We start from the raw sequence: 22,205 nt of genomic DNA, 5'->3' as shown, positions 1-22,205 counted from the left end.
AAAATATTTTGCCAGAAATACAGTTACAGTATTTCCTATCTTCTGAAATGGAAGATAAAAATACTTCATTAACCACTGTAAAAAAAAAAAAAAAAGCAAAATTCTTTAATGTCTCTAGTTAATAAGTATGCCATTTTTGGGACTTCTTTTGTTTCTGATATTTGTAAAGTACAACTAATCCTTGAGTTATAGAAATTGTGTTTGCCTTGCTTCCTATAAATCTGTGTCATAACTCACTGTAAGGTTTTATTTATTTTCTCTTGTTTTGAAGTAATTATAAGTTCTGTTTCTCATGCAATCTCTGGTCTCCAGTAGTGTGTAAACTTATGCCAGAGCTTTTCTCCCCATGTCATTACTTACTGATTTCTCTCCTTTAGCCAGCAGTCAGTTCTCAGGGACCTTGTGTGAAATCAGCTCCCTCTAGGATTTCTCTTCATCCACTAGACCCTCTTACATCTGCAACAAGTTCAAAACCTATAAGTAAGGTCTTGGGACAAGCAGACAGAAATGATTGCCTCAGCATTGTTTCCTAAGGAAAGTGAGCTAAAATGTCCTTTTTATTGCTCCTAATTCTAATGTCTATGGAGTTTTTGCTAAGACCTTCAGTTATCCAAATGAGCTGTGCTTCATCACTTCTAATTTATGGTCATTAGTATTATTCTGCTTTTTACAATAGTAAAAAGCAACAGAATATTTTATCTGTGAAGTCTCTAAATCCCCAACAGGAATTTGACATTTAGGACTGGAATGCCAGCTGTTCATCTGGGATTATAGTGCCAACTGCTTTCATTTTACTGTCATTTTCACATCAAGTATGGAGTGCAGCACACAGTCAGGTTGTACATTCTTCCATATCCCACTGAGTGTGGCATCTCCACATCTTGACTAGACCACTGCCTCTCACAGCTGATGCTGTACAGTTGATCATTTGTCGTTTAGCTCTTCAATGCTGTTGCAAGCACAGAGTCAACCTTAATCAAATGACATTGACAAAGGGCACGTAACAGTATGATACTCTGTTTTACATGTCTTTTAGCACAGTTGGGTTTATATTTCTTAGCTGTACCCTGGCAGATAGCACTTAATTCAGTGTTTCATTAATGACTTCATTAAACTTTAGTGAAGTATTTATTATTTATATCCGTATATATCTTTCTTTCAATTCAGTTATATCCCTTGTCCAACCCTAACCTATGCAACCAAGCTCTTTAGGGAAACGTGCTTTTCTTTCAAAGTGCCGTATGGACATGAGCACAGGGGAGCACAAGCACATTTTAAAATCTGAGCTTCCGTTCTTAGCGAGAGTACCTTATCTGTAAGCGTTAAGCACTTAGGTTGATAGATCTCTAGAAAATGCTTAAGTTAGTGTTGTCCATTATTATTATCAATCATTTTCCTTAAGATGCAGGGACATAGAAGACTGGGAGTGTCAGTGATGTTGTATTTTCACTAGCATATGGGAAATGATACATCCTCTTGTACCTTGCATGGACACACGGTTCCACAGATTCTTGCTATCATCAGGCTGCTGCAATAAAATACCAAAGTAATCTTTCAGAAGTTTTGAAAGATTATAATATTATCAGGAATAAAGGAGTTTTTTCTAAAAACATAAAAGATGTAGAGAGACTGCAACTTTAATCATCATTAAGAGGATCATCATCAAGAGGACTTTAGTTTGAAATTCATGGTGAATTTTAAGAATCTTAAAATTTTTATTCTGTTGCTCAGTAAAGCAACAGACCTCAATGCCAAAGAAATGGCAAGCAGGAATAGAATAAAAGTTTCTTGTTTCTCTTTGTCCCAGTCTAACCAGAGGACTTTCCCCAAGATGGACATGTGGTAGTTTATTGAGATACAGTGACATGAGCAAATTCTACCGCTGTGTTCACTTCCAAGTTGTATATGTACCTCTGGCTGATGCTCCTGGTTTGGTCTGTCAGTGTGATTAGTCACGTCAAGAGATGTTCCTTGACACCAAAAAGAAGTAGTTGGCAATGTAGATTTGTTGGTTTTTTGGTTAGGACTTTCATACAGCATTCATACATGAATATACTGAATTAATAGACCTATATAAAGACAGTTGATACTGAATTTTGTTTTAAATTGTGATGGTTTTGATCTGGATGTCACTAATACAAATAGAATTCCAAGACATGTTTTGTATGCTAGACCAATAGGAAGATAAGTTAAACAATGACTCAGTGTGTGTGTGTGTATATATATATATATATATATATGTATATATATATATATATGTATAATTGTGTTGTCATATGTTTCCCATTTTGAATACATGGAGAATACTAATGTTAATGTTTTGTGTGGCTATTAAAAACAAACAAAAAATGCCAAACACACCATAAATGCTAATAATGTAACAGCAAACATAATTAAATATGGAATGTATGCAGAAGAGTTACATGGCTGTTACATCTGGATGGATGTATTACTAAAATAATGCACTGTGACCAGTGGAACTTAGTATTTATCTTCTAGTGGTAAACCCTTTATTTAGTGTTTTCCATTTATTTTCCTAATATATATATATATATACACACACAGAGTTTTTGAGCTTTTTATACTATAGGGAACAGAGCTTTAATTTATTGCACACATAGAAAAAATTTAGATATATATATAAAATACAGCTAAAAATAATATATAACCTTTTATGTATAGCCTTGTATTCTAAGGAGATATTTCTTTGTGTGTATATCCTTTTTGTACTGCCCTATGAGATGTTATGCTCTATTTTTTAAAAGTCATAAATTACATTATTATTTTCTACTTTTCTACATTAAATGGAGAGATGTGCCAGTCCACAGGGAGGAGCCCTTTCTGCAGAATCTCTTCTGTGCAAAAGCTGCTGCACCTTGCTGAATGAAGGAGCAAGCATTGCTCTTGTTTATTTTGAGTTGTATATCTGCTTGTAGTACCTCAGCTTTTCTGGTCTCATAAGTATCACTAAACAGAATGGAACATGTAAGTAGAGTTTTCTCTTATTTCAAGAAAGAGTGAAAAGGTGTGAAAGCACTTGGATCTGGAACATGGAGTTGTGAATTGTGGACACTAGACCAGATTGTTTTCCTTCAGCTGTGTTGGCCAACTGCCGCTCTGCAGCTCAGTGGCAAAGGAATTCTGTAAAAACCATGAGGTAGGTCTTCCTCACGTTGTTGGCCTTGTAACACTTTGCTGCTGAGAGAGGCAGGATTTTATACTAGATTTCCCCCTCACCACCTCCTTTCGGTTTGGCAGGAAGGAAAGCTGACTGCAAAATAGCCAGTTGTATCACGTCACTAACAATATGAAGATGTTCTCACATAAAAAACTAAGGAAAAAAGGGACTTTCTCCCAGCATATTTTGCAGAAATGAAGAACAAAGCCCAACATTTTAGCTGACTACTTCTGTTATTTATTACCCATATTTATTTTAACAAAAGGCAACAGGATTGTAGATGTGATCACTGTGATATTAAGAACATCTGTTGATGCAGAAATTGGAAGGGTTTATCCTTTCACTTGGGTAGAACATAATCTATATAAACTAGGTTTTGTCTGTATTTGTGAACATTAGTAATTAAAATTTAAATAATAATAAATTCACCGTGGGAGATGTTGTCAGTTCCAAAATAAGAGTTAGTTCAGTGAGAATGGTGTAGATGCAAATTCCTCCTTTTCCCTGAGGATCAGATTCAGTGATCAAGACCTCTTCTAGTACTGTGTTCTGTGAAATTTAAGAATACCAAATGTTCTTGAAATTGTTACTCTGAGTCAGCCACCATCCCTATCTTTCCTCCTGCCCTGACCACCCAAATTCAGTCAGAGCAGTGTTACCATTTATCCCGTGTTGACAGTTAGTTACCTCTAGTGGCTTGTTAATATTTGTCACTTGAGGTAAGAAGAAATGGGCTAAAATACAAATATCAAATGTCAAACAGGGAGAATATAAATCTTTAGATCCTGGTAGCTTGAGCAATGAAACCCACTCTCTCAGCTAATCACAAAGATTTTTAGGTGTTTGGTGTTTTTTTATAATTCTGATTTTAATGGACTGGTAAAACTACAGATCATATTCCTAAATCAGTAAGATGTTTATTTTGGTTTCCTCAAAGTACCAACTGTCACAGCCCAACAGGGGGAGAAAATTATGAACCGTTTCAAAATAAAGCTATTTTTGGCAACCTTAATGCTTTAACTGTAATTTTTACCATTGTTGAATTCCTTTTTTAATACAGCCAAGCAGAACCTATCTACCAGTCTTATATGCCAACACATTAAGCATTTTAATTGGTGCTGAACAATGTGTGTATTTTGACTGAATTTTGTAATAGAACACGAATTAAATTATTTTCCAAGAGTGTAACAGGTGTGTCAGACCCCTCTGAAGTTAGCATTTCTTGGATATTTGTATGTGATTCTCAAATTTGTCAGTTTCTGCAGTTCCCTTATTTGATTCCTTTCACAGTAAATTGTAAAACTCAACTGACTTAAGTACAAAGTTATGCTGGTGCTATTAAAGCAATTTTTAAAAATCCCAGCTCTGAACTAAGATCAGCAGCACTGAGTATTGTTTTCACCTGGACAAATTGAACAGCTTGTCCAAACCTTCAGCATATTACTAATGCTGAGCACTGAAATTAGTTTAGTGTAAACTTCTGCTACTTTCTCCAGGTATTACGTGAAGCCTAACAAAAGCATATAAGTTTGAGTTTTCAGTGAAAATTTTTAAGCTTCATTTTATCCTTGTGGGAGGTTTTTGTGACACTATTATTAAAGTATTTGATGTCCTCTTAAAACCTTCATCATCTGTTATGGGTGTAATGCTTTTTTAGCAAAAGCCTTGATCAAACGCTGAGTGTTTCCTGTATTACATGGAGTACTCTATTAAAGTACTATTAGGTAGTAAAATATTTTGTTCATGGCTGTGGTCTCAGGATTTCAGTTCCAAGCCGTGAAATATTACGCTTTCTTTTTTTCTTTCCCTACTAGTAGCATCTGTCTCTTTGGCAAAGTCTTCAAACAATTGTGCTGGTGTTGGATTTAACTTTGGACTCCAATACGCTGGATCGCTAACTTAATTTCTAATACATTTTATTCTTTGGTATTTTCTTGTAAATAATTTGAATTGGAGGAGATTGTTTGTTCCATAGAAGCAAAAGGAGTAAAAAGCCAGTGGTATTGTTACCAGGATAGCCACCTGGTCAAGTGGTATACCCACTGTTGTTAGCCCTGCTCTGAAGGGAAGTCAAAGCTGCCAGATCACAGCTCACAGCATCCCCTAACAGGAGGTGGTCTTGGTTTGTCTATGCCATAAAGTTTTGTTATGTTGGTATGAAGTAGCAAAAAAAGAAAATTCATGCTATAGCACTGACATTGTTATCCCGACAGAAGCCATTGGTACAGGGGCAGCTGTGCTGACAGAAGGGAGTTTCTGTTAGCTTTGGTTATAACTTTGGAAGTAACTTGTGTGTGGTGGGTGTGTATATGAATATATAGTTATGGATGGGCTGGCAAACAGCTCCTGTGTGCTCCCTCTACAGCAGGGGGCTCTGCTAATGTAGGACCTGTCAGTGCATGGAGGGAGGCTCTGCAGCACAGGCAGCTCTGGGCTGAGTTTACCCTGCATCAGCCTCCCACCTTTGTGAAGCACCAGACCCCTGGTCTGTGCAGACTGGAGTGCAGGGACTGCACCCCTTCTCAGCTTTCTGCATGGCTTGAGAGAACATTACTCCCATTGTTCAGTTCCTCTTATCCTGGCAAGAGTCTTGTCTCTTCAGGATTTTGTCCTCAGTGATTTTTTGTTCATCCTTACTGAGAGGTGAGGCTTAAGACAGAAGTATGTTCCTTTAACTCTTAGAATTTATATACAGCATAAATTTTTCAAGATTAGTTTTACCTCAACAGATTAACTATGGGAGAATTTATCTAGGAGAAATAAATTGCATATTGTAAAGTATGTGATTTTGTTTTATTTTTTCTCAGGAGTAAACATACCTTCAAGAATGAGAAATTCATCTGGGTTTGTTGAACTTCATTGTAAATTCATTTGGAGTATGGATATACTAGGTGACTTTGCCAGGCATTTGAATAAGATAGATGAAGAGCTGTCCCTTATATATAATTTAAGACTCTGTACAATAAATTGTGATGTTACCAGGTATTTTTTCTTTTTAAAGATCAGTTAGATTTATTTAGCTAGCTATTGATCTAAAGACTTTAAGTCAGCTTCTTAACTGGAGTGAAGAGGACAGAAAGGACTCATGAGCAAGCAATCCAGAAGAATGGCCGTGTTTCTCTGAGTAGATATGTTCCTGGTGAGGATGCTGTACTCTCCTTCGCACTCTCAAGTTAACTCTGCCTCCTTCCCGCCGTGTAGTTGATGTAGTTGATGTCCTCTGCTACTCAAAATACAGGGAGTTTGCCAACATGCTGGAAAAATCCTAGAGGTTTTTTTTTTTTTCTGTTTTTATTCTTTAACATTTGTAATATCAAATATAGCAAAATATTCTACTTATAGTAATAGAAAGGAGGCCTTGTCCAAATAGGGTTATTAATTTTCTATCATTACTTCATTTCTAGTAAGTGTTTCTTTATGTTTCCACTTCCTGTTACTAGTATTCGTCCTGCCCTCCTTAAGCTTTTCCCTGTCCTAGAATGGGTAAGAAATTCAAGCAGAGTGTGTAATATAATTTTTTATTAGGACTCTATATGGGTAAAAAGAAGCCATCACTTGAAACTTTTGCATTGATTTCAGCTGTAAGATATTCCCTTGGGTATATACACATGCAGTCCAAAGTGATTTGACTAAATTAAAACTGCCTACTTTGTTTTGTAATTGTAAGTAGTGGAAATGCTTCTATAGTTTCGTGTTATCTGTCCTTTGCTTTGCAAAGCTTCTTGCTGAAGCTGAAGATATGCTGAAAGTAATTTATTACCTTCCTTTGCTTTTTTTCCTTAGGCTATATTGCTGGTTTTTAGTGCCTGTGGTGCAAGAAATTTTAGAATTTACATAAGTGTTTGAATATGGTCTTCCTGAACTGTTATTTTAGAATTGACTTCCTGGCAGGGTATTGTTACCTTTGGCAATTGAACCTCCAGCGATTTCTGTCTAGTTTGTGTTGTATGTTCATGACATGCTTTGGGATGGGTCTTGGTTTGTTTGGGTTTTGTTTTGGTTTTAATTATTAATTATTTATTTTTTGGCAGTATTACTTGTTTTGTGGGGGAAATCTTTGGATTTTCTAAAAGCTTAAACTGATGCAAGGGTGTATTGTTATTAGAAATTAACATCAATGAGCAAACTAAAAAGAGAAAATTACCTGGTTTTAAGTAAAACTTATTACTGATGATCTGAGCATTTAGAAAAAAAATTCAGAAATATTATTTATTTCTAACTGGATGAACTCAAATATATGTGTGCTTCTGTGAGTTTTCATTAGGGAAATAGAAATGTTTTCTATATTTCTTGGAGCAAACAAGGCTTATTTTTGGTTCTTTTTCTGTTCTTTCTTGAAATGAATGGAATATGGAGAAAATAGTTTTGTTCTGTACTAGATTCTGTATATGTGGAGGTGCAAAATACTAAGTCTATTGAATGCACTCTGTTTTACAGTGTTTTCTCAGACCATGAGCAGCACTCTGGGAAAAAGCTGACATAAGAAAACCATGTAGCTAGTTTCTCATTATGCATGTGAAAGAACTGTTGTAAAGTGTGATATAATTTCTTTGCATAAAACTATCTATTCAGGATATCTTGAGATGGGCCTCAGAAGAGAAGAGTTTATTTCATGCCATAACAGCAATGCTAGATTTAATATAGAAATCCTGATAGAAATAAATGAATAAATAAATCAGATTAATCAGACCATAACTGTATGTGTATCAGGATTTCAGTCAATTTTGTACAGATAATAATATAAAAAACCCCACCAAAGTTAGCAACTAGTTTTCATTGTACTGTACTGGCCTTGTGGCCTCTGTAAAATCATTTACTGTCAGGCTGAATTTGTTGTTTTCAAGACTTAAAGTGCTGATCCATTTTAGGTGAAAATGCCTGATTTGCTAAAGATTACAGTCTGATAGTCTGGCTTGGTTTGTCGGCTGTGAGTTTGTATCCTGATACCACTAAGTGCTTTAAATTTTTAGGTTTAGCTTAGGCATTCTTTTGAGAGCTAGACAAGACTCAAGTGCATAAGATGACACGAAAGTCTTTTAATTAAGTGCAAAATTCCATGTTACAAGTTCTGAAAGAGGACTGCTCAAACTAGAAATGCTTTGTAGAACTTTGTTATAGATGCACCAGGTAGTTTATCTGTATTTTACTGCTTGAATGCAAAACCTCAATTGAAGTTTGCAAATCAATGATACCAGAACAACCTCATCAGTTAGCAGGGGCAGAAAGCCACAGTTGGCACATGGCAGGTTTTGCTGTGCTGATTCATGTGCATGCAAGAGGAGAGGAAATGAAGAGTGCTGTCATCAGCTGAAACTACAGGGAAATTCTCCTCAGTAGGAACTGATAAAACAAATAGCGGTTTAACATACTTAGTGTTAAAGCCAACTTAGTTCTAGCCTAATAGACTAGAGAGCTCTGTTTAATGGGAGCTACTCACTGATGGAAAAAAATAATTTCAAAGCAATAGAAGTGATGTGTCAATAATTATGGCCTACAAAAACAACAACAAAACAACCAATCAAACAAAAACAGAAAAAACCAAATCCCAAACAGTTAAATTTAGCATATCTACAGTGAACCATTTTTGTTTGAGGGTAGGTTCACAAGAGGAGGAAAAAAGCAGTAATAATCATAGTACTATTAGTTCTGAGAAACTTCCCATAATGTCAAATAACCAAAAGACACAGGAAATCAAGGTCTGATAAGGTGGTAGACTCCTCTGCTATGCCTTTGCTCTTCAGTCTGAGGTTCATGCCCTACTTATGACTAATTGTTTGTAGTTGTTTTAATCATAGTATCAGAAATGTTTTAGTGTTAGTAGACAAATGTACCATGTGTTCACAATTTAAACGATTATTTTTAAAAAGCAGACCATGCCAATTTTTGTGATTCATTTGGAAGCTTACCAGTATCACTTTTTCGTATAAACCCATCTTAATTATGAGATAATTTAGATATGCATTTGGAAGCTGTTGTCCATATTTTCCAAATTTGTAGCTTTTAGAAGATTGAAGACTGTTAATATCCAATTGAGTTACAGAGATTTGTATTTTTTTTTTCCTTTTTTTTTCCCTTGAGGGAATTTTTTATCTTTATAAATAAAACTACTCAGGCATCTTTATATATATAGATGCAATTTACTCTGATTCTATTCTTAACCATCATGAAGCAAAGGGAGACTGGGATGCAGTGTTTGTTTCTGTCTGCTCTGTGAATGTTTCATGGGAAAACGTTTGGGAACAGGCAGAGGTGATAAGGTTATGTGTAAGGATTTTTCACAAATTGATCGAGCACCACCCACAGAGTTTTGGCTATTTTGCTTGACAGAAAACAAAGATGAGCAATTATGGCTTGCTGTTTGTGACATCATTTATAAGCTAAATTTAATTTTCTGCTCAACATCCGCTGGTAATGTCATGGTAATGACTTCCTATTGATTTATTAAATCTGTTCCTTCTCCTTCTTATTTGTAACGTGCATGGAGTTGCCCAAATGTGAGTTCATGTTATTACTAACGGGCTGTGAATGGAAACACTGTGCACATTTTAATTTTCTTCTTAGCTTTGCTCAGAAGTAACAATTTAAAATTGATTGCCTTATAAAAATTTATTCTCTCAAAATAAGCTATAGCTCTGATGTCTCTCAGAACAGTTTGGTTTTTTGAATTATGAGACATTTTTACTACATTGCTGACTGGCAACATATAGAATTGTTGTTTATGAATTGTATTCAAAGTATTTAAAGTACTTTAGAAAGAGGGTAATATGAAGGAAAGGCAACATCTAGTTCTTGAAACACTTCATGTGAAGTAGGCTGTGGATATAAAAACTTTCTATAATAAGAACTTTTTAAAAATAAAATATTATCCTGGATAAAAGTGTTGGACATGAACTGGTTGGTATCCAAAGGTAAAGGAAATCTGATTTGTTTGGACTCAAGTTAGATAAGTTGAAAATTTGAAATGGTCTCATTTCATTTCCCTATTACAAATTTTGAAAGTTCAGAATTCAGTTCAGTTAATTATTTGCTTGTCTGTGTTTGATACTTTGAGTTTTGACAAACATCAAGGTCTTTGCCTTACTTTTGTAAGTATTTTTGTGTTGCATACTGCTCATAAGTCCTTGAGATTCTTCTGTTGCATTCTCAAAAAGACTTTTACAAGAAGACTTTTCTACTACTCTGACTTGCAATATTGGTGGCAGTTTACAGAGCATTTTTTCACAGCCTACTTGTCCAATGCATTGAACTTTAGATCAGTTTTACTGTAAGAAAAAAGTGTTTGGTGAGATTTTCACTAGCTTAGCATTTACTCTGTTTACTGAGTTGACTGCTTTCCTGCTTGAGCTGGAAGGATCTATTTAGGTTGGGTTTGTAAGAGCAAAATTTGTAATCACTTTGTGGGAGCTTAAGCTGAAATCTGTATTTCCAGTATGAAGTGCAGCAATGTTGTTTGAAAAGAAACTGAGACCAACCTCACAGTAGAACTGTTTTTAGAACTTGGCAATGTCTAATAACCTCAGATTGTCTTTGTATCCTGCTCCATTCATTTAAATTAATTTTAAATCACAATACTTCAAATATCAACAATTTTTAAAGTGCCATTGAATGTTAAATCTGTTTTTATTAATTTTGAGTACTTAAAGATTAATAGATTATCCTTTGTACACTGAATTTGCAAAGCACAATGCCTTTAAGCAAAGTCAGAGAGTATCAGTTGAAGTTTACAGTTATATCTGACTGTGTTAATTAATTACTTGTATCATGCAAAGGCAAGAAAATAAATGTACTTCCCAAAACATGACTATAAGTAGATTTGTTAACATTAGACAAGTGATACTGGGTTTATTTACAATGAACTTATTGGCATTTGTGTCTAGGAAGACCTGGATTCCAGCCTTGATCTTACCCACACAACACAGGAGCTAAAGCAAAACAAAATTAAATGGGAAATTTATTCTCTGCATACCTTGGCCAAAAATCAAGCCATTTGTATTCTATTTCATTTTGTTCTAACAAGTGACTCCTTCACAGTATACAACTCTTTGGAGTAATCTGAAGTTACATAACAAAATTTTTCATATTGAGAAAAAAATTAAATTCGTGGTACTGGAGAGAAAGGTGTAATTAAACCATCTAGTTAGGAGTGGGAAAGTTCTGGTTTCATATCCTTTCTCATATGGAGTTTTTATTTATTTTATCCACATATATATATATGTAAAATACAAAACCTCTCATAAGAGCAGGACTTACTTGCTCCTGACTGAGCATCCTAACCATTGAACTAAAACTTTCTGTTGACCAGTACCCTTTCTTCCACAGTTTCATGCCTTTAAAAGACAGCCTGGCTGACAAGGCAGCTTGACTTGGACTAAGAAGGCCAGTTCTCTGTAGTCCAATGCAATTGTGATAACCGTTAGGGCATTGTGTAAAACAGCCTTGGATGTTTAATGTTTGAAATCTGTAGTTTGATGTCTAGCGCACTTTTTTATTTTTTGACATAACCTGATGTCAATACACATCACTGATGTATTTCAGTATTAGTTGCATCAGCCATTTATTATTTGACATGCCTAGTTCATTTGCCTAAATCAGTTACCAAGCAGAGAAAGGAGAGCTGAAAGGAAACTGGAGGTATCGTCTTGTTAATTTATCTTTCTTCATATGGAAATCAATGAAAGTGATACCAGAAAATACTGTGGTAGTATCAAACATTGAGAAGGTCTGAAGTATATGCAGGGGTATCTTCCCTGTCCCTATCAACCCTATGCTCTGCACTCCGTGGGTTCTTGCCTGGGGGCTTGAGACGTGTCCGTTCAGAACTTAACTGTGCAGTGGAACTTTTAACCCAGAGAGGGCGGTAAGACTTTCTTCTTTGCCCTCTTATCTCGCAGTCTCTGCTTTCAGCCATTCCACACCCTGGGCTCATGGTCTTCTACTGACTCTTGTTTGTGGCATTTTTGGTTTGCTCCTGTGCTCTGCAAGTAAAACAAAAAGCCATTCCAGGTAGACTTGCTTTACTTTCTCTCATTGATGTTGTTGTGATCAGGTTCTTATTAGAGAGATGTCTCTGCCCAAATTAAGGTGCAAACAAGACCAGAGTCAATAGTACAGATTTTATTTAGTACAGTAAATATGAGGTAAAGAGACATGGAAATAGATGAAAATGGAGAGTGAGGGGAGAGAAAGAGATTGACAGAGACACAGATTAGGTAGAAAAAATATCGTCACTCCATGGATTCTGATGGTCCCATTGATCTTCTTCTTGTGGTCTCCCAGTGGTGAGATTCCCAGTCTTGTCAAAGTAATGGTTGCAGTCTGGATCTGTTGAGGGAAGCCCAGAGTGTTGAGGGAAGAAGCATTTAAAAGATATATTTTGTAAATGTGGATATTTCTAATATAATTAGAAATAAATATTAGCTACCTCAATTTACTTCAGTGTAAAAATAAAGTAAAATTATCTGAAGGTAGAAGAAGTTTTCAAAGAAATCTCAAAAAGTCATTAATAAATCAGATAAAGTTATGAGGGAGCTTCTAATGAATTAGTGATGATTTAACCTTTCATGACTCAAAAATGTCATTAAGAACTTTAAGGCACAGACAAAACCAAAGTGATTGGAAAGATCAGGCTCTGTCACCCTGGAGCAATGTTTATACATCAAAGTTATTTCTCTCAACTTTAGGTTGTGTGGGTCTTTTCTTTTATTTCCTTCTCCCATTTTCTGAAGATATCAGTTTCTCAAAAGGTAATGTCACTGAATAAACAACTAAAAACTATCTTTTATGCTGAAATAAGAGATTAATTCATACTAAACAAAGGTTTCATACTACGAAGTTGGGAGGAACCCTTGTGATCTTCTAGTCACATACAGATTTTTCATCCATATGACTGCTCTGAGTGAATTCCTTTAGTCAACTTGAGCTATCTTTTTGAAGACAAGACACCCTTCAGCAATTGTATTAATTTGAGCTTTAATTCAAGCTCTAGTGCTACAGCATGTAGTTCCTCAATCATATGTACCTGAAACGTGTACTTAAAGGCTGCTGAAATTTCCCTTATTGCCTCATCCATCACAGCTGGAATTCTCTCTTAGGTCAGAACAAATTGAGGTGTTAAGAATTGGACCTGGTACAAAAAGCAAATCTGAAGGCCCTCATGTGTGTGCATATATATGTAAATAGATTTTTTTTTTTTTATTAAGTTAGAAGCCAGACTTTTTTACCTATCTTACTGAATGGTTCTACTTAAATGAGGACAAAGCCAACTGAATCTTCAAATGCTGTTTCTATATTAAAGGCTGATGGCAAAACTGGAGAGCTACACCGGCCCCCTGCTTCAGTCTCAGCAAGAAGTTCAAAAAGGAAATCAGAGAATGAGAGCAGATCAGCTGTGCGTAATGAGGACAAGCAAACAGGCATCTCCCCCTCCCTGGACAGTGCTTTGGAGCACATTGTGGGGCAGCTGGATGTGTTAACTCTAGTAAGTATGCAATAACAGATAACACTTGCAGTGGAAAATGACAATGCTGTCAGTGGGCAAAAAAACCCAGGAACCATGTTAATAAATCAGAACATAAAAGACTATGGGGTTATTTTGAATAGTTGTATAATCAAGTGACTGTTTTAGTGTTTTCCTTTCAGCAAATATTGATTGCATGTATTGTGTTTGCTAAAGTGAAAAGAAAGCTTCCTGATACATAATCAAAAAGATTGTTGCACTTTTAACTCTGGAGGAAGAGAATCCCTATTTTTCAGTAGTGAAATCTAGCATAGATTTGTCAGAAGCCAGTTGTTTAGCAGACATTGTCAGATTCCAACTTGAACAATCATGTACTAGCAGGGAATGAACAAAGTAAATTACCATTGTACCATTAAATCCCTTTTCAAACTTAGTGCTCAAGGTGTTGGCTTAGGTAGGAATCTAAGAAGTGGAATAATTCCTAGTGTCAGTGAAACTGCACAGATACTAGTTTCAGTGACTCTGAGTCACTTGTTTGCAAATGTTCAATACTTTTTAGTAATAACAGACTTAGTCAGCCCATGTTTTATGATACTACTCTGTAGTCTGTAATATATTAACATTAAGCCAAATCAAAAGGAAGCAGCTAAGGGTTTTTTTTTTGTTCTGTGCTCTTTTGCAATATGTATGTTAATTGAAGAAATAGGTTTTTGGAAGTATGGAGTCAAGTCATCAGTTGAAAATTATTTGTGTGGTAAGTTGGATTAAAAAGAAACTGCTAGCCTGGGTCCAAAAAATTACCTTTTCTGATGAAGATAGTCTCTTAGAGAATGCCTTTTAATAGTATATATTTTTTTCTCACTTCCTTTTTTGGGGGGATGCCTTAAAAGTTTCTTTTAGGTTTTTTGAAAATATCATTTGAGGTCACCAGTGATGACTGTTTTACTACTGAAATATAGAAGCAACTTTCAGAGTATTTAATAGTAATTTATATTATGTATGTATGTATGTATTTCTCTCTCCCAGAGAAAATATTTTGTGAAAACAATTAGAAACCTTTAGACAATCTCCATGGATACCAAGCCTTAATTTTTAAATACAGTTATAAATAGTGGAATAGCTAAGAAGAAACCATCTTAGGATTTATTTATTTTTTTTTTTTTGCCTACTGAAGTAAAATTAATTTTCTTATGTTACTATGTTGCACACTTTTATAATACTGTATGAGTAATATAAGACCAGCTGAAATTACTGTCCTCTTCATGCAGACAGTTTCAGTCTTGGAACACCGTCTGACTTCAGCTGAAGATAAATTGAAAGAATGCTTAGAAGATCAGCAAACATTACTTCAGGGAAGACAGGACAAATAAAAGCTGAAAATTAACTATATTGGTGAATATGTTTCTGCACTGGATTTTGCTATAAGCAAAAGCATCGAATCAATGTAATAAAAACTGAAGAAATTAAAAAAAAATTTAAACAGTGGTGGCAAGCAGATATTCTGGTTATATATTTAATGAATTGTAGCACAATCAAAATGTAATATTTTCTAAAACAATTTCCATTGACTGTTAGAGGACTCTTATTTCAACCTAACAAGATCTTTGAATATAACTAAGCCACTAAATACATATTTTTACATGAATAGCAGTTATTATGGAAGTCCGCTATGCAGGTTTTTAAAGTCGATCAAGGGTTGTGAAAATAATGTTCTTTGTGCTAAGGCAACATTACTCCAACATGTAAATTAAATACGACCTAATTCCAAAAATGCCAAAGGTTTTCTTTGTCCCTTACATACTCTCAAGTATTTTAGCAGAAAGTAGCGAGTTATCTACATCTTCTAAACATTTTAGTAGTGAATGCAAGAAGAGGTAGTATGAAAACTTAGTCACAAATATGAAAATTAAGTCACACTTTGAAGCATCTGTGTGAATTCAGCTGCAAGACTGATGCATTTGAGCCCTTTTGTCTATCTCATTCCCATCAAAATTAATTTTTCGTATTTAGAAAAATCAACTTCATTCTTCTGAAGAATATATTTGAGTAAAACACAAAAAAATCAAGGTCATAAATACAAAAGATTCTTGCCCAACAAGAAAGTCCACATATGCTCAAGCTTTGCATGCTGTGAGTGTCCCCCATCAGGTAATGCATTATGAGTGCAGACATAAGTCGGGAAAGACTTCGCAGTGTTTGTTGATTTGGGGTTTACTTTTAATAAAAATGCAGTTCTTAGATGATTTTACGTTTATTTTTTAATCAGAAAACATCTATTTTCCTAATGTCTGTGTATTATTTTTTTAAATGGCAGTTGCAGAACACCTGTTGTAAATCCGCATTCAAAATTAGGTAGTCATCCAATTTTGGCAACTTCACATGTATGTTGAAAAATGGGACAGTTTAAATGGGGGGAGTATTTTAATCCAATTCTGCAACTGACTGTAGATAGATAAAGCTCATTTTCCAGGCTGAACCTCAATAACATCATTGGAGTTTAGCTTAGATGCAGAAGCTCGCTGTGCAAATACTATTGCAGTTCAAGCCACAGAAATGTGCAGTCAATTTTTTTTCTGTAACTTTTCATTTTTGTTCTTAGTAACCACCTTCAGGTAGCCAGACGTCACCTCACTTCCTTGGTAAACTCTGAATTTTACCAACAGGTACTACATGTTTTCAGCTCAGTCATAAGTACTACTCTTTATTTATGGCAAACAAATAGTCTCTTATAAAAATTTTGGATGTAATTATTTTTATGCAGCATCCAGGCCACAGATTTTTTGTGAAAGAACGATCTTATATGTTTCAGCCTGACCTTTGACTATGCAGTTGTTTATAACACACTCAGTTATGTAAATGCTGTCTTTTACATCAAATTTTCTTTGCATTTTGCATTTGCAAATACTCTGGTGGTCTTTTCCTGTTCTTGTTTCCATTAGAAGACATAAAACCATGTAGCTATTAAAATTTTTTGCTTGTTTCTTTTTCTCTCTTAGTGAACTATGTATATGTTTTAAATCTGTAGGGGTTTTTTTTAAGCTTTTTCAGAATTATTTATCAGCAAGATTTGGATATTTGTTTTGCTTCTATATTTTTTAATAAAATCTCTGCTGAAATTTTCCTTTCTGCCTTAGCTCCTATCACTGTTCCTTTTTCCTTTTTAATGCATATTATCTGGAGCATTTACTACTTAATCTAGTTTATTCCCCTGTTGTTTGTAAATCTAGTGAAGTAACATAACAGTTTGAAATTAAGACATATTCTTGTCATTCTGTCAGACTGTCTGTTGATATTGGAACTCAACATGCGTGACACTTGTGATATCTGTATAACTAGTCGTGGTTGGTTGAGAACAGGACAGATATATTTTCCTCAAGTTGTGATGGCTCTCCTAAAACACAGCCACAAACAGCAAACATGACATTTCTATTAAAGAAACACTGATGTGGGCTAATTATCTTGTTCTCATGATCCATATAATTTCAAATAAAGTTACAGAATAGGAAAACTCCCTCTAAAAGCACCTGAAGAGGCTTGGTTGAACTCTCAGAAGCATTCACTCTGGGGTTTGTACTCTGTCAAATAACTGATGACGTGACTAATTTGAATTATAAAACTAGAGGAAAATGACTGCTATTTAGCCTCAGTTGTTCTTTTGCATTATGGAGTGCAAAATTTATGTGTATATATATATATATATAAATATATAATTATATATATTATAGATATATAATTATATATATTATAGATATATTGTATACAGGTATATATATATCTGCAGTGAAGTACTGAGAACCCATGTGTATTCTAAACAAGCTGAACCATGTACCTGATGTGGTACAGCTTTCCTGAAACTTAAATTATCCCTCTGATAGTAAATGTAAATAGGCCACCCTGTTGGAGAAGGGCTGGTTCCAGCATTCAGGCCAGCTACTGCAGAAATGGCTCAATTACTTATTAAAAAGAATAACCTCCCATGTGTGAATGACACAGAGTAGATCCCCAAGGTTTGTGTGGTGAGAGAGAGAAGGTGGCAGCAGGAATAACCTCTCCTGCCGTCGTTGCTGGGAGACTGTCTCTGGAGGAACCCAACTTCAAATTCCTTTAGTGTCAAAGCACTGTGCAGTAACTCAGCAACTCTTTGCAGTGTACTTCTGCAGACATATTGAACCAAAAATGCTCTTCCAAATTAAAAGTTTAGTGGAATTTAATGGAATTTTTATCTTGGATATTACATAAATTATGATGTTGAGGCAATAAAGTTATTTTTCTCAGTTTTTCATTTTGGATGGCAATAGGTATTTTCTTTGTGAACACATTTAGAGAGTCTTAAGTAACACCAAATGGCAAAATGTTGCAATGCTGTACCTTAAGGCACTTCACTTTTTCTTTTGATCTTAATATAGTTTCTCAGATACCAGGGCAAAATCAGACAGAGACATCAGTTATGCCAATAATCCATTGTGTTTTACGGACCAACCTGACAACTCAAACTGTGTACTGGGTTTTCTTTATTATTATTTTTTGAAGGTGTTTCATTTCTTGATTGGTTTTATATTTCTTTTTTTTTTTTTTTTTTAACACACCACTACATTCTCCACAAATCTTCACTATTCAGTATTCACTTTTTACTATTGTTGACATCTTTTTTATAGACTTAGGGTTTTGGAAAACCTATTCCTGGACGTGAATGTATCTGAACAACTGCCTTGTCTTTGGGGGATTGTTGTTTCTTGCTTTTACAGATATAATAATTCATTGTTTCATTATTACCTTTATGGCAAGAAACTTAACCTGTAGTTTTGAATTTTGATTAAAATAATCTTCAGGCAGGAAAAATTGTGGTAGAATAGGTTCTCACTGCCATTTTTGGATGTCCTGAACAGATCTGTGTAGCATGAGGGATTTGAAACATACCACTTCCCTATTTATATTTATTTAAATAAATAAATATGTGGTCATATTTTTAGGGTAAACAATGTTCTTTTGTCTCTCTAGAAGTGTTATTACAGTGTTGCTGAATTATTTTCCTTGCCATTTTTTAGCATAAAATCACTCTTGATTTTTCTATTGAATACGGGGCTGGGATGGGACTGTTTCCTGGAACGTAGCTTTATGTAACCTGTTTACCTTGTAAGACTTGTAAAAATCAGAAATTCTGTACTGATTGCCCCAAACAATTAATGAATATGTATGTTTGCATTGGATCCAGGAACAGTATGTTTTTGTCAGAGTACCCCCTCAGGGACTTTTGCACGCTTCGGGTGCATAATACAATTGAAGCTGTTTCTTTGTGAGAAAATAGGTTAATGATTTGCCAAAAGGCAGATGTTAATTGGGAAAAGTGCATACAAGTCCTTTTCTTTACAATGTATATGGGTTGCATTTGTTATGACTTGCATCCAAGAACAGGTGCAATTTCAATTGACTCAGCTAACAGGATATGCTGAGTACACTCCTCACCAGTTTCACCAGAAATTTTAAATCTTGCACAAAAAAAGAGTTTCTAAACTAATCAGTGAGTGATAGGCTGCATTTATTGTCTGTTATAGAACATGTTTATAAATTAATATTGTACCTACAGTTAAACATCTTAATAATAACTTTGTTTGTTTATTGGTGTTGTCAAATTTTACTGGTGAGCACTGGAGGAACCTTATATGAGACAAAATGTGTTATACCTTCCAAATTATTTCCTTTTAAGACAGTCAGCAGTGCTAGACAAGGTACCACCAGTGTATTTGTAAATGCAACTTTAAGCAGAAAAACTGTCTTTTTCACTAACACATTTTCTGCCATAGAGGTACACGACTGGGCTAAGTCTTTGCTTTGCCTCGCTTCAGTTTCTCTCTATTCAGAAACAAAAATTAATGAGGCAGGTGGAAAAATCCATGTAGGATGTCAGGGTGAGAAGAGCTGCTGTTTGACAGTTTAATAGTTTTATTCAAGAATCCCTGGGAATTTCTGGGCTACTCATACAAGTCCACTGCAACAGGAACTTCTGTGTGGATCCACGTGCCTAGCCTAACCTTGTTCTTCAAAAGTCACTGACCTGAGGAGGGCTGAATGTAAAATGCCTCTCTTTAGGATGCAGCAATGGTCTACCCCAGTGCAGAAATATCTAGTTCAAGAATCTTCTGGGAGCACTGGCCTTAGTGAGGGTACCAAGACTGCTGGTGACTGGAGTCATATGATTGTCCCATGCCTGTAGCAAGGGCTTGGACATCAGAGTGCTCAGTGCACTTGCAGAAGCAGGAGTGGATGGAGAAGAAATACTGAGAGTCTAAATATAGAATTCTGCAGCACCAAGTAGTAGGTTTGTAAGTCCCTTTATGGCCTGTGCCCTTACAGACCTGGCTAAAATGGAGGGGCTGAGCTTTTCTTCAGGGTTGCTAAAGAGGAAGCAGTTGCCAGAAGAGAAGACAACCCTTGGTTATCTTTTTCATCCATTTGTGCTTTTTATTGTAACAAAATAGTATCTCTGTCTCGAGTTTTTTCTTCTTCCTAATCCTCAGAGGAAATGCCTGCTTCTTTCAGAGAGATTAAGCCTTAGGACCAGTAGCAAGAGCTGGGAGTCTCTGTGCTAAGGGGTGTCACTGAACCCTCTTCTGGCCACAGTGGTGGAAGCCAAAGGCTTACAGTGTTTATTCCAACACCTGTATCAAATATCTGTTCTCTCAGAAGATTCAGAAAAAGATTCATAACATTCATAAGCAAAGCATATTTGTGTAAGTCTGCTGTTTATTGAGACGTCATGAACAAGTGTCGTAGAGACAGAAGTCTGGGAAGGTCAAAGCAGTAAAATCGTTTCTCTAATTTCTTCTAAGAAAGACTCAGGTGAGCCACAAGCCTGCTGCTTCATGCTACCTGCATCTTGCACATCTCAAATAGGAAAATTTAGGATGCAATGGTCTTGGATGCTAAAAAGAACATGAGTTCACTGGTTGAACATTTTTTAAATTATCCTTTAATTAATATTTTTGCCCTATGATACATGCTGGGACCACAAGACACAAAATGTTTGCTAAAGCCTAAAAAGAGTAATTTGAAAAAGAAGGATTAGCTTATTAGTGATAGTTACTATGTCCAACTTCTGTACTGATTACTGGAGGTATTCTGTTAAGCTTCAGTGATGCTACACCTAGAATTTGAGGTTGCAAGCAAGAGCAGGCCTTAGCCCTTAATAAGACTTGAAAATTCATGTACTTCACAAAAATAGCTTTTACTTCTAAGAAAATTTTATAAATGTAATAAGATGTCATTAACTTTTCAGTGAAGCAGGGAGTCTAATCATGCAAAACATAGCAGATTATAATTGATTGTGTGTAACCATACTGAGTAGTTTTGGTCTACTGTGATGTCTCTCTACAGCTTCATTACTGAAACACTGTGAGCTTTTGTGCAGCTTCTGCAATCTATTCGGTATAGACCTAGCCTATAAATAGCTGCATTATTGAAAGATTGTGAGAGGTTCATTAGAGAAGTTGTGAAAGTCTCATTCGAGCTGGGGCTGATACAGTACCGCTCCAAGTTACCAAAGAGTTTCAGCATGTGGGTAACACCAGGCATGAAACTGGGCTTTTGGCCATGCAGCACCATTGACACCCCCCCAGTCACCCCCTCAATCAGCCCAGCTGCAGACTGTCATAAAGTACACTGCAATTCTTGCTGGCTCTGGGCACAGCAATGAAAGCACAGCATGTGGGAACTCGTGGTCACACCGATCTTGTCCCGTACCAGAGCCAGGATGTAGCCAGGGCGTGTGCTGGGGGCCAGGGCTGCAGGACATCCTGCCTGATGTACCTACCCGCCAGTGCAGGCACAGCCAGGGAGATTAGTCATCTTAAAATCACACACGCAGGCATAAGTACTTTGCTGACTCAATAGGAAGCCACTGGCTGAAATCAGTGGGACTTCTCATATGATTGAATTTACATGCTGGAAATGTCTTAATCTTATGCTCTGTGTTCACATAACTCGGGGGCAAAGAAAGAAAATTTGAGTAGCAGCTGATGTCTGTTTTCTTTCAAAGGTACATGAAAAACAAATACAGCCATAATAAGCTTCTGGTTCATTTAAAAGGGTACTTTGCAATATATTTCACAGCTATCTGAATTAGAGCCTCCCATGTCTGGATCTGGTGCTCAGGTAAATGAAGAGTATGTGGGACTAGGTCTGTATGTGGACCTTATCCTACAGCCTTCTGGTTACTCCTTTGGAAGAAATGCTAGAACAAAAGAGGTTTCCAGTATCATTCAAAATCATAAAAGAGGAAATATCCCTTGTCTTTTTTTCATTTTATAAAGTAAAATGCTCTCAGCTATTCAAGTATTCCTAGTTGTGTATATGTTTTTTACATTTCTCTAAATGCTTAAGTTAGTAATTTCATAGGGAGAGAGTTATGCCCTTGTTATGTAAGCTGAGTACTGCAGAGAAATTATTCGTATTTTTCTATCTAATGGATTCGGTAGGAACAAAGAGGAATTCAAAACTAACAGCCTATAATATCTGAAAAATGCTGTCCAGAATGAAGAGATGATGGATCAAATTAAATTGCTCTGTCTTCACCCA

General features: G+C 35.7%; 1 protein-coding gene across 2 annotated transcripts in view; it reads left to right on the top strand.

Annotated features, from left to right (window-relative positions):
- The window catches only part of POC1B (POC1 centriolar protein B), a 46,933-nt gene extending 31,910 nt beyond the window's left edge, over nt 1–15,023 (top strand). Inside the window, exons 11-12 of one of the 2 annotated variants that reach the window (XM_027895351.1) lie at nt 13,473–13,655; nt 14,903–15,023. In XM_027895351.1, the coding sequence (XP_027751152.1) occupies nt 13,473–13,655; nt 14,903–15,004 (285 nt within the window). In that variant the 3' untranslated portion in view covers nt 15,005–15,023. Of the gene's footprint in view, nt 1–13,472; nt 13,656–14,902 lie in introns of those variants that run through there. The other variant, XM_027895353.1, reaches the window with a different exon arrangement.
- Nucleotides 15,024–22,205: the final 7,182 nt, after the last annotated feature.

This window comes from Empidonax traillii, unplaced genomic scaffold (assembly GCF_003031625.1).
Source record: "Empidonax traillii isolate 1590-97213 ecotype Southwest subspecies unplaced genomic scaffold, ASM303162v1 scaffold458:size851334, whole genome shotgun sequence".
NCBI classification, from domain to species: domain Eukaryota; kingdom Metazoa; phylum Chordata; class Aves; order Passeriformes; family Tyrannidae; genus Empidonax; species Empidonax traillii.
The sequence above is the reverse complement of the archived record's forward strand: the minus strand, read 5'-3'. Positions and strand labels throughout refer to the sequence as shown.